The sequence below is a fragment of the Populus nigra genome, chromosome 3 (genome assembly GCF_951802175.1).
Source record: "Populus nigra chromosome 3, ddPopNigr1.1, whole genome shotgun sequence".
Taxonomy (NCBI): domain Eukaryota; kingdom Viridiplantae; phylum Streptophyta; class Magnoliopsida; order Malpighiales; family Salicaceae; genus Populus; species Populus nigra.
In genome coordinates, this window is record NC_084854.1 from 12,883,804 (window position 1) to 12,896,888 (window position 13,085).

A 13,085-nucleotide genomic window follows, 5' to 3' on the forward strand; every position below is an offset into this window, starting at 1 on the left:
AAGAAATACATCAAAATATGTATTTTTTTTTTAATATTAGTTTGTATGTCCACATTATATTGTGGGCATTCTAATTTTTTTTTTAATATAACAAAAATATAGAAATTTTTTAGCATTATCATTAGATCAAGAAATACACTTGTTTTGAATTGACATATCTCTTGTTTATTTTAGTCAGCATAATGTTGTTAACTAGAATCATTGTTTATGTTTTTTAAAAATTTATAATTGTTAAAGTAAGTTAACAAAACCATCTCAAAATGGTATGTACATATATTTTGTATGATTAAAAGCTAAAAAAATCATAAATATAAAAAATTGTGTTCAAAATCTATTTAAAATTTTTAATAATAAAAAACTGATTTCAATGGAATCCTTATGAACAATCTATTATTAGTATTATTATTTTTAAATCATATACATAATAATTGAAAACAAATTATTAAAATTCAAATAAAAATTTATAATAGCATTTAAAAACCATGTTAAAACTTAAAACTAAGAGAGTGTTGTAAAATTTTTCTGAGTTTCTAAAAATACAAAAACAAATAAAAAAAACAACATGGAAGGGATAGGCCTAGTGCCTAGCCCACTAATAGCAGGACAGGTGCACGTGGACCTAAAAGTCTAACTTGCATGCCTAACCTTGTTTTATTTTATTTTTTTTATTATGTAGATGGATGACATGTTATCTACTTCATATTATTATTATTATTATTTTTAAAAAAATGACTAACAACAAATTATCTCTTACAAAGGCCCAAAGCCTAGCCTACTAGTAGTAGATCAAAAGTGTATAGACTTGGAGGCCTTATCTGTGTGTCTGATCCTACTTTATATTTTTTTTATTAATAGGTTGAAGAACCTTATTTTTTTTAAAAAAAATTGTGATAAATGACAAGTTATTTGTCACAGTGCAAGGGCCAAGTCTTGCCTTGTTTTTTTTTTTAATAAAAAAAATAATAGACAACAAGTTGTCTGTTACAATGCATAAAATATTTACCTTTCTTAGCACTCAAACTCATGATATGTGGTTTGTCTCGTGTGCTATCCAACTCAACTACAGTACAAATAGTTATAACACAATTATATATATATAAATCAAACCCGACCTAATCAAGTTTCGAGTATCAATCAGGCACCCATACCCATAATCAACCTAACCCAAACCCACCACAAATCAAAACCAATACCCATGCTCGACCTAACCCAAACCCACCCCAAACCAAAACCTTGGTGTACACTGAATAACACGAGTACTCGTTTCTTTTACTAAATCCTCAATTTTCCCACAAATAATCTTAAATCTATAGTTCCCGCGCATCATGATTTATCAATTAAAAATATTCCTGCAAACTAGTAGTACATAATAATTAAAAGCAGAAACAAAACTGAGCCATGAGATGACATGGGAACTACAAGCAAGAGGCATGCTACAGCCTTCAAGATACCTCTTTAGAGAGAGAAAACAACCTGCTATGCAAATAATGCATCCCTATCCAAAGAAAGCATTATATTCTCAACAGGGATATGGTTGCAACACATTTCAATGATATAGTAACAACATATATTTCATTTTAATGTTCCAGAAACTAATAGAAGCGCAACCTCTTCCCCAAATCCCTATTGGCACCCCTGGAATTATATATGTGATTCGAAAAGCAGCAGCCCATATCAATTTATGTTGTTGAACTGTGAAGATGACACTACTTCTCAATTTTTAAAGTCTACTTCTTGCTATTTTACATCATTTTCTAACTTAATTTTTCACTTTCCCCTCCAACTGTTCATTTCTCAATTCACACACTCCTCAAATCAGACTTTTCATCACTAATCCCAGACTCCAAGAAGCTGTAACATTAAAAAAAAAGGAGAGAATTACATTACTAATGGAAATTACCTACAATTGAAGCAGAGGAAAACATAACCATTAGATATTTATTCCTGAAGCAACAAACAATATCAAGTACTTCCTACATTGCTTTATAACAAACAATACAACTGCATAACACTATTTGAAAAGAGCACCAGATGGAAATATCGGTACCAATACTAGGTAGCAGGAGAACAAGTCAAAAAGAGGGGGGGGGGGGGGGGGGCAACGTAAATTCATTTGAACAGCAAAACCGATATTTATACCTGAAGTAACTTGAAAGTCCCATAAGCCAAGATCAGCATGATACCAATTCTCTAACTGGTAATCAAAACAGTCTAATTGGAAATCAAGCGTAAGGATTCAAGCCATTTGTCGCTGAATGCACCCTAAAATGTTAAATCCTCTTGAGCGTGAACCTCCTTTCATTCTCTTTTTAGCAACAGGATTCTTCTACTTTCCAAACTCTCCCTGCTAGCCACCATCTCATAAAAGACACAATCATATTGTTCAAGATCCTTCTGGAGGGTCGCAAACTATCTGCAGAGTAATTCAGGAAATGGGAGAATAAAAAACCAACTTATTACAGCTAACAGTGGTTGCAGACATCACCAATAATAATTTTATAGGTGGCTCAAGCCAAAACTTAATCCTTGCCCTTTCAAGAAGCTCCTAAAATGAGTGGATAGAGATTCCGGGGAATCCCAACAGCATAAACAAAAATGATTCTTTTAGTGACAAATACAAATAGCTGCTTAAGAATTTTCAAAGCTCAAATTTTGATCCATACAGCTAGGAAACAGACATCAGGTAAAGCTGTTAGCCAGAATTGATTGTCAGGCAAGATATGTATAAGAACCAAAAAAAAAAGTGCAATGAAGAAAGCTAGAAAAATCACAATATCTAATCAAGTAGATTGAGCTAAATACAATTTGTAATAACATCAATATATCCAGAAGTACCAAATAATTTAAAAATAAATGTAGCCTTCATATAAGATCAGATATACACACCGTCTGTAATCAATCTTAAACAACACCAGAGAAATGAAAAAACCATATTCAAACAAAGTAGGACATGCTCTTTATCTGCAATGTGAATTGTAGAAACCAAATCAACCTGTACAGGCAAAATTGTATATGAACAAAAGCAAACAATAAATAATTTAGTAAGCTGACTAAAACATCAAACCCAATTGAAACAAAGCCAAGATTGAGAAAGAAGTACCTGAAAAAAAGGGTAGAAAATGGACCAAGGGAATCTCTTTCTATAAACAACAGCAGCAGTCTGCAACTCACCACTGCTTCTATCAGACCCTCACTTGAACTTCATGAAATCCACAATAGAATTGTTTTCTAAGAACTGTTCTGCTGACCCGTCTTGATTATTGGAAGAAAAAGCAAACACTTTTGAAGATTGTTGAAAAGAAAAGCAAAGAAAAGGTGAAATTTTGACTGGCTTTGAGTTGTTTTTAAACATTAGTATAGGCCTTAGAGAAGTGGATGTAGAAGATAAATCAGAGGTTGAAATTGAAGGAATTGAAGAGGTGGGCAGTGAGAGTATAATCGAGAGGGAACTGATAGAATTAATTTAAGGAGAAAGAAGGAAGAAGGAAGACAGGGGAGAGAATCGTGATAATTGGATTAATTTTCTGCATAGTTCTATTCAATTACCAATTGGCATTTATAGCCATACATAACAGGAATTAAGAAAACAGAATGACAAACAATTAACAAGGAATTAATTACACCACTAATCCATTACTACAGATCACGTTGTTCACTCTGCAGTAATGCATGAATTATCCTGCATGAACCCACGTTCCTGAGACAACACTCTGGTCGTGAACTCCCTGCATAAACCCACGTTCTTGTACCTATATTCTGGAGATGTTAGCCACGTTTGATGACTGGCCACGTTTGTATCCATATCATTCCCACCCGCTTAAGAATCCTTGTCCACAAGGATGAAGGAAGGATAAGACTTACTGAAACGCCACTCGTTCTCCCAAGTTGCATCTTCTGCAGGAGCATTCTTCCATTTGACTAGAATTTCAGACTTGGGGCGATAATTTCCCTTACGAATGGTTCTGCGATCCAAGATTGCTTCAGGCTCTGGAAGACAAGCAGAGGCATCAAAATGCAAGGGAAGCTGCGGGGAAGCCTGAATACCTGACCCGTGATACTTTCGCAGCAAACTGACATGGAACACATTATGGATTTGGGAGCCTGCGGGCAATGACAATTTATAGGCAACCGGACCAATTTTGCCAATAATCTGATAGGGACCAAAGAAACGGGGAGAAAGTTTCTGAGATAAGCGTAAGGCCACAGAAGTCTGCCTGTAAGGCTGCAACTTCAAATACACATAATCCCCCACATTAAATAAGATATCGCGCCTGTGTTGATCTGTTTGACACTTCATGCGATTCTGAGCCAGCTGAAGATTATGCCTTAAGTCTTTTAAAATGGCATCGCGATCATGTAAACACTCATCCACTGCTTGAATACGAGAAGTACCTGGAACATACGTCAACAAGGTTGGAGGTGGAGTTCCATAAACAGCTTCAAAGGGGGTTAATTTGGTGGACGAATGAGTAGCAGTGTTGTAACTGTATTCTGCCCATGAAAGCCATTCCACCCACTTTCTTGGTTGATCACCAGTAAAGCAACGAAGATATTGCTCCAAGGTGCGGTTCATTACTTCAGTTTGGCCATCGGATTGCGGGTGATAACTTGAGCTCATGCATAGTTGAGTACCCTGTAATTGGAACAATGCCTGCCAAAAAGAACTAAGAAACACCTTGTCACGATCACTAACAATCGACGTTGGAATTCCATGCAGGCGAACCACATTGGTGATAAAAGCTTTAGCCACGGTTGCAGCAGAAAAAGGGTGTTTTAATGCTACAAAATGAGCATACTTTGTCAAACGGTCGACAACAACCATGATAACAGAATACCCGTTAGAGGATGGCAAGCCTTCAATGAAATCCATTGAAATATCAGTCCATATTCTGGTAGGAATTGGCAAAGGTTGAAGCAAGCCTAACGGTTTCATGCAATCGTTCTTGAATCTTTGACAGACATCACATTCTTTCAAGTAGTCTTTAACCATCCCACGCATGCCAGACCAGAGGAAATTGTGTTTAATACGAGCAAGAGTCTTGTGATATCCAAAATGGCCACCGACTGGAGATGAATGACCATAGGCTAATACCTTGGAAATGAAGGAAGAAACAGGATTCAAGAAAACCTTGCCTTTCTTAAACGATACACCATCCCGCAGCTGTAAGGACTGATTGAGTGAAGAAGAGCCCTGCTGCAGTAACTTTTGATAAAAAGGATCTTCAAGGACCTCATGTTGCAGCAAGGACCACCAATCTGCCAAGGGTAAAGAAAGAGATAAAAATTGGAATTCCACGACACGGGATAAGGAGTCTGCACCTTGATTTTCAAGTCCACGTTTATATTCAATCTTGTAATCATAACCAAGAAACTTTGGTAGCCATCATGTCTGAGCAGGAGTAGTAATTCGTTGTTCTAACAAATACTTAAGACTCTTCTGATCTGTGCGAACAGTAAACGTCTTCCCCAGCAAATAAGGACGCCATTTCTTAACAGCTTTGACGATGGCTAGCATTTCCTTTTCATAGGTGGATAATGCCAAGGCTGACCCTTTTAACGCCTCACTGAAATATGCCACTGGTTGATTATTCTGAGTTAGAATGGCACCCATACCAATTCCACTTGCATCACATTCCACAACAAATTATTGGGTGAAATCAGGAAGGCGCAAAACAGGTGGTGTCATTAATGCCTCTTTGAGTTGTTTGAAGGCCTGTTCTGCTGCCGCTGTCCAGTGGAAGTTGTCTTTATGCAAGAGCTGTGTTAGAGGAGCTGATATCCCACCAAAGTGACGTATAAATTTACGATAATATCCAACCAACCCGAGGAAGCCACGCATCCCTTTCACAGTTGTTGGTTTCGGCCAATCCAGTACTGCCTGAATTTTCTTGGGATCAACTGATACCCCTTGTGCAGAAATTTGATGCCCCAGGTAGTCCACCTGTAAAACTCTGAAACAACATTTCTCCGCCTTTGCAAACAAGGAGTTAGTGGACAATATATTAAGTACAGTTTGCAAATGCATAAGGTGTTCTTCCCATGATTTTGAATATACAAGAATATCGTCAAAGAACACCAAGATGAATTTTCAAAGATGAGGGCGAAAAAGCTCATTCATGAGGCTTTGGAATGTTGCTGGCGCATTGGTGAGGCCAAACGGCATCACTACAAACTCGTAATGACCTTCGTGAGTGCGAAAAGCTGTTTTAGGAACATCTTCCTCGCGTACTCGGATTTGATGATAACCGGAACGTAGATCCAATTTCGAATAAATTTTTGATCCATGAACTTCATCTAATAATTCATCAATCACCGGAATAGGATACTTATCTTTGATTGTAATATCATTCAAAGCACGGTAATCTACACAGAACCTCCATGCTCCATCCGGTTTCTTCACTAACAAAACAGGAGAGGAAAATGGACCGTTGCTTGGTCTTATCAGTCCAGTCTGTAGCAGCTCTTGCACCATTTTCTCAATTTCAGTTTTCTGATAATAAGGATATCTGTAAGGTCGGACACTTACTGGCACAGTTTGTGGTTGTAGTGGAATTTGATGATCATGCGTTCGTGGGGATGGTAATCCTGTAGGGGCTGCAAAGACTGAAGAATATTTAGCTAAAAGTGAGCTCATGTCAGGCGAATAAGAAGGTTTCTGAACATTGCTTGCAGTTGGTGTTATTTGGAAGAAAAAACCAACACCCTGCAAGCCATAAAGTTCCTTCTCAGTCAAGGCTGCGACGCTCGTTGGTTTGATTCCATGGAAAGTATGAGATACACCATCTTCTGTGAAAGACATGGTCAGCTTCTTATAGTCCATCTCCACAGGACCAAGGGTTTCCAGCCATTGCACTCCAAGCACGAGTTGGCATGCTGCCACAGGAAGGATGTAAAAATCAGCAGTGACTGGATAACCTTCAATGTTGATGGTGAGTGCCCGACACTGCCCCACACAATCTATCTTCTCTCGATTAGCCACCATAACTTGAAATTTCTTCTCCCGGTTCACTGGCAAACCAAACTTAGAAACAATAGCTTCATCAATGAAATTGTGAGTACTGCCTCCATCTACCAGCAACATTACCTTCTTATTCTTCAGCTGCCCTATGACACGCACAGTTTGTGGATGATCGGTTCCAGTCATGGCATGGAAAGAAATCTCAGGAATGATTTTATTTTCCACTTCTAACTGGTCGTTAGCCATCTCGTTAGTGCAGGAGTCAGGAGAGTCCCAAATCATAAACAACTGTGGACGTTGGCAACGATGTCCTGGAACAAACTTTTCGTCGCAATAGTAACATAAGCCCTTCTCTCTACGATCTCTGGCCTCTTGATTAGTAATCCTGCGAAAAGGTGTTGATGATGGGTTGGAACTTGAATTAATTCTTTGGCCTTGTGGTGGCCCCAGCACTCCAGCCGTGGGGTTAAGTGATGCTTTTGTTATCACTGGAATTGGTCCTGCCCTTATTGGAAGAGGGGCTCTCTTGTGCAACTGATTTCGTTCCTCAATCAACCTCGCCACTCCTATTGTCTCTGCCAGGGTATGAGGTTGTTTGATTTTAACATCCAAACGAATCTCATCCCGAAGTCCTGCAATAAAACAACCAATTAAGAAATTTTCCGGCAGACCATCAACTTGATGTGAGAGTCTCTCAAAAGCTTCTTGGTATGCTGCCACCGTTGTGTTTTGTTTAAGACGAGTCAAAGCTTCCGATGGGTCTTCATAGTCTGTTGGACCGAACCGTTGTTGTATCGCCTTGGTCAACTCCTCCCACGTTAGCGGCCCGCGAAACTTGGTCAACCATCTATGCCACTGTAAAGCAATGCCCTCTAGATGGAAAGAGGCTAACTGAACCTGCTGGTTTGGCATAATGTTTTGGAATTCGAAATATTGCTCTGCCTTGTAAATCCAACCGATAGGATCATCTCCACCAAATTTTGGAAAGGATAACTTGAGATTGTGATGTTGATGATGGTTAGCTGGTTGAGAGTGAGTTGGTTGTTGTCGTGAAGACTCTTCATTAGCAAAGGGATTAATTTCAGGTGAATTACTACTGAGGTTACAGGTAGTACGAAGAGCTTGGAGCTTTGTCAATACTGCTTGAAGTGTGTAGCATTAACTTGATCAAAACTCGACTCGTGTCAAAGTAGGATTTCATTAACTTCGTTGCGAAACTCCGCATTTGACTTGCCGCGAGTATCCATGATTGAAGCTATGAGAACCTGGCTCTGATACCACTGATAGAATTAATTTAAGGAGAAAGAAGGAAGAAGGAAGACAGGGGAGAGAATCGTGATAATTGGATTAATTTTCTGCATAGTTCTATTCAATTACCAATTGGCATTTATAGCCATACATAACAGGAATTAAGAAAACATAATTAACAAAACAGAATGACAAACAATTAACAAGGAATTAATTACACCACTAATCCATTACTACAGATCACGTTGTCCACTCTACAGTAATGCATGAATTATCCTGCATGAACCCATGTTCCTGAGACAACAATCTGGTCGTGAACTCCCTGCATGAACCCACGTTCTTGTACCCATATTCTGGAGATGTTAGCCACGTTTGATGACTGGCCACGTTTGTATCCATATCAGGAACTTGAGACCGTAATTGATGTAAATCAGGAGGCTCGAGAAGAGACCCCGTAATAATGCATGAATCCTACTAGAAAATAGAAACGTGGGGAAATCAAAGAATCTTGACAGAACCCGATTAAAACTCATTAGTTGTAGTTATTATTTTCTTAAAATAGTTGTTAGTTCCTAGTTAAATTAGTATTACGTTTCACTTATGTATTAGACTATTTCCTTAGTTGTAAGGTATTTAAAAAGAGGAACAAAACAAGAGAATTAATTAATTTTGTATTTATGTATTCTTGCAATTGCATTCTTCAAATACAAATTGAAAAGATTCCTCTGCAGAGTGATTCTGTGCTAATTTACTTATTGTTATTGTTAAGAAGCAGTGAGAGACTGCAACCGGTAGCCATATACATCAATAATTGCTTCTCTCCACACCCCACAATGGAGAGAGAGGGAGAGAGAGAGAGAGAGAGAGAGAGGGAGAGGGAGAGAGAGAGAATAGGAAAGATGAAGGGAATCATAATAGAATTACTAATGCCAAAGGTTTTACAATTACAGAATACAAAGAAATTTGTAAGCATAAGTTGAAAAAGATTAACTACAAGAAGGCACAGGCATAATGAATGGCCATATGAATGAATTAATAAGAGATTGAGGGAATACCTATCATCAGGACATTCTTTCCTGATCATGGACAGGATATGCAAAATCTTTGACAAACTTGGACCCCAAGACAGTTGGAGGAACGAGGATATAAACATTAGAAAACAATGGAATCCTACCAGACTACCAAAAATATATTACTCGAACATTCTTTCCTTATCATGACTATAACAGTTGACAGCCAGCTTCCAAATCCTCTAAGGTGATGGTCTGCAGTTCATCGGTATCAATACAGTTGAAATCAAGCCTGAGATCCAAAGTCTCTCTAGCATTAGCTAACATGACATTTACTAAACCTCCATTCATTTCCCTACGCTGCTTTTCTGTTGTTTCTCTCTTGATCAGGGCGGCAATGGCATCTCCACTGCATGAAGAATGTAATTTAAAACCATACAGCGAACTACCTTCATCCTGATTATTCATCTTGATGTGGCAAATATTTGCTAAATCTTCAGAAGAGAAGTCATTAAAATGGAAAAACTTGGTAACCCTTCTACAGAAACCCTCATTTGAAGATATCACACGCTTCATAGGTTCACTATAGCCAGCAAATATGACTACGACTTTTCCACTGTCCATAACAGACATAATTTCTTCTAAGGCTTCAATCCCATAGTCCTTCTCATCCTCTTTCTGTGATGGTATAAGCCGATATGCTTCATCCACAAAAAGAATTCCTCCCTCTGCTTCTGCAATCTGCAACAGGTGTTGTAAATTAGTTTGGCAAAAGAGAGCATTACATTATCTGCCAAGAAAGCTGACATTTGATTTCAGAAACCCCAGCAACAAACCTTTCTTCTAGTCTTGGGTCCAGTGTGACCAACAAATTCACCAACCAAATCTGTACGTTGTACTTCTGTTACCTTGTCAGTAGGTAGAACTCCTACCATATGCAGTAATCTTCCAAGTATTCGAGCTACCATGGTCTTACCTATAGAATATGATAATTATCATCTCACTTTATGACTTAATCAAAGATATACAGAAAAATTTGAGTTCAATCACAAGATAATTTAAAATCAATCAGTTGACTATTCTTGTACTTCTCTACCACTTTTCAGCAAAAAATGAGATCCGGACTATCCTAAAGAGAAATATTAAGGGTTTAAACAAGAGAGCAACAGGCATACATATTGATAAACTGAAGAAATGAATGATAATCTTTTTTGTCACCCCAAGAACATCATGAGCAGCTTAGTCTTTCCTTTTAACATCTAATAGGGGAAGCCAACTGGCAACATAAACTATAAGGTACAGGTAGCATTAACTGGGAAAACTTGCAAATGTTTGAGAAGAACAATCTCAGAAACAAAATGGGATGGATTGACTTATCTGGAAAAAGAGATTTTGGTCTACAATTTAATGAAAACTGTGGTTCAGTAAATAGTGGAATACAAAAGGGGGCATCGAGCCAATTTTTTGGCAACAAGGCCTTATTAAATTTAGCTCAGAACTCCATTGTCTGTCTCCACAACACAAGAGTGTTAAGAGTTAATCCAAGCTAATGACACAAGTTTGACAATACACATGAGAATGCAATCATTAAATCATCGTTAAATAGCAACGGGATTTGAGAATTCTGAAACACTTGCAAAAAGGAAGATCATAAGTTATTCACCAGAAGAGAAGGCAAAATAGCATTGTAAAATTAAAATATTAGATCAAGATTTTCTTTTTTTGGATTTCAGGACTGAAGAATGATTTATGGAATATGATGAAATAGCATAATGATACAGAAACAATCAAACAGCCCAATACCTGTTCCAGGGCTTCCCAAGAAAGCCATATGAGGCGGTCTTCTCAGACCAACTTTCATACCAAGGGCCCTGCGCCTCTCATCCAAAAGCATACCCTTTGCCCATTTTCTCAGTTGTATCTTGAGGTCATGCAACCCCACAACATTTGATAAAGCATCTTCAAGTTCATCCATCTTAGCTTTTGTTTTAGAGCATGCTTCAAGTGTTTTTCTCTTTCTCTGCTCTTCAAGATGCCACTGCAATAGTTTACACAACTCCTCACTCCTTGGACCTGGTGAGAGATGATTCAAAGGAGTCATGCCTTCCTGCAAATTTAAGGTTACACAAATTACCAGTGTTTTATAATAAAGAAAATTAATTTAAAATGGAAAAAATTGAGCACTGGCATCTACAATACATTGTCCTCTGCACTGCAGTCAGCATTATACTCCAGCAATGTCTTAACAGTTGAGTGATCTTCCACTCTGATTGAGTACCAAACTGCAAGGTGTAACGGTGTCATTCCATTCTGCAAGAATAAGACAAGTAGGAAAAAAGCAGTTCATGTTAGAAATTGTCTTCCAAAGTTCCCAGTTTTAATTTGAAAAAAAACAAAAAATGGATAACATGGCGCCAAGAAAGCAGACATTCGCTTTGGCTTCAATAATAGCACCATGAGCAAGAAGCAACCGTGCAGCTTCGCTGCAACCATTCTTCGCTGCCATGTGTAAAGGAGTTTCTCCATACTGCAAATTTCAGGATGATAACAACCACAAAGAAATCAGATTTGTTAATCAAGAGAAGCTTGCATAAATTTATAGAAAGATCTAAGCAATTGGTATAAAATTTGACCAGGAAACTGACACATATGCATGTACTCTCCGCTTACCATATTCCTAGGCTCCAGTTCAACCTTCTCAGTTCCTTGCCAATCAAGAAGAAATTTAATTATCTCAGCCCTGTTGTAACCAGCAGAAACATGAAGTGGAGTCTGCGCCATCTGCAATTAAGCAAATCAAGTTAAAATTTAAAGAAAAAAAAATACAACCAGATAAAAAGATGCATGGACTTTTCTTCTTTCTTTAACTCAGTCACAGATACCGTAGTCAACCATACAAGTGACAACAAATTCACCAGTTTCCATTCAATTGTGTCCATAACAGATCCACCAACCAATCACAAAAACAAAACGAGCAAAAATACACGAACCAACCCAGCAGATAAAATGAAGCAAGATCTTTCAGTTTCACAATATACCCGTTAAAGAACACCATTTTCACAGAACATAGAAAAACCCACCCGGAAACAAAACAGAATCATGAACATGATGAGAATTAAAGAAAGGAAACTAATGGGATCTTACAACAGGGTTTCTTTCATTGAGGAGATAAGGGTTTCCACTGAGTAACCTTTGGAACCCAAGAAGATCTCCCGATTGAGCACAGCTATGAATGGTGGCAGGCTTGGAAGTTCTCGACCCTTGACCCTGACGATTCCGCTGCATTGTTTCTGTGTTCATTTTATGACTTTCTTTTCCTTTCCTTTATTGGTGGCTTCGCTTCTATTTCCCACCAAACAAAAAGAGAGCGGAAGAATTTGGATTTCTTGGAATTTTCTCTTGGAGCGTCCTTGGCGGTCAGTCAGTAATATAGCAAGTCCGACTTTAGTGCGCAAATTTAACACTTCCGTCCAATTTTTCTTTTTCATCTGTATCACTTTTGGAAAAACTAAATTATCTCATGTTTGGTTCTGCGAATCACGTGGAGATAAATGTACGAATGCCGAATTTGTTTTACGGTTGAAAAATATTTTTAAAAAATTAGTTTTTTTTCTCAAAATAATTTTTTAATTTTTTTTATGCACTAATATAATATATATATATATATATTATTTTAATAAATTTTTAAATAAACAACATTTTATACTATCATAATATCAAATAAACTCCTACTCATCACTGTAAAAAAAATTAGATATTGATGGGTATAGTGCCTATCCAAAGGCACAGGACACAAGCTCCAACTCGAGTTTAAATTTTGATGAGCAAGGTGTGTACCACGGCCAACTCATATAACCCAAATACATTCA

At 37.7% G+C, this 13,085-nt stretch overlaps 1 protein-coding gene and 1 long non-coding RNA gene across 3 annotated transcripts; both read right to left on the minus strand.

Moving 5' to 3' along the window:
* Positions 1 to 1,496: 1,496 nt before the first annotated feature.
* Positions 1,497 to 3,086, minus strand: LOC133688476 (uncharacterized). Of its 2 annotated transcripts, XR_009841157.1 has the most exons (3): positions 2,887 to 3,077; positions 2,140 to 2,413; positions 1,497 to 1,851 (listed from the first exon to the last, which is right to left on the minus strand). It is a non-coding gene; the product is annotated as an uncharacterized LOC133688476 (long non-coding RNA). The 2 variants fall into 2 exon arrangements; XR_009841156.1 differs by having other exon boundaries at positions 2,140 to 3,086.
* A 6,020-nt stretch (positions 3,087 to 9,106) lies between these two features.
* LOC133688475 (protein CfxQ homolog) lies at positions 9,107 to 12,647 on the minus strand. Its single transcript, XM_062107967.1, has 7 exons — positions 12,361 to 12,647; positions 11,887 to 11,997; positions 11,645 to 11,743; positions 11,416 to 11,526; positions 11,020 to 11,323; positions 10,053 to 10,192; positions 9,107 to 9,957 (listed from the first exon to the last, which is right to left on the minus strand). Exons 1-7 carry the CDS (start codon positions 12,514 to 12,516, stop codon positions 9,427 to 9,429), a joined length of 1,452 nt encoding a protein of 483 aa, XP_061963951.1. The 5' UTR covers positions 12,517 to 12,647; the 3' UTR covers positions 9,107 to 9,426.
* Between the last annotated feature and the right edge of the window lie 438 nt (positions 12,648 to 13,085).

What these genes read in the sequence shown, in the direction of transcription:
- LOC133688475 (XM_062107967.1), bottom strand. Translation starts at nt 12,516, where the DNA reads ATGAACACAGAAACAATGCAGCGGAATCGTCAGGGTCAAGGGTCGAGA. An exon ending in ACTGCAGTGCAGAGGACAAT is followed by an intron (nt 11,324 to 11,415) that starts GTATTGTAGATG and finishes TTAAATTTGCAG; the next exon opens with GAAGGCATGACTCCTTTGAA. An exon ending in CTTGGGAAGCCCTGGAACAG is followed by an intron (nt 10,193 to 11,019) that starts GTATTGGGCTGT and finishes CATATTCTATAG; the next exon opens with GTAAGACCATGGTAGCTCGA.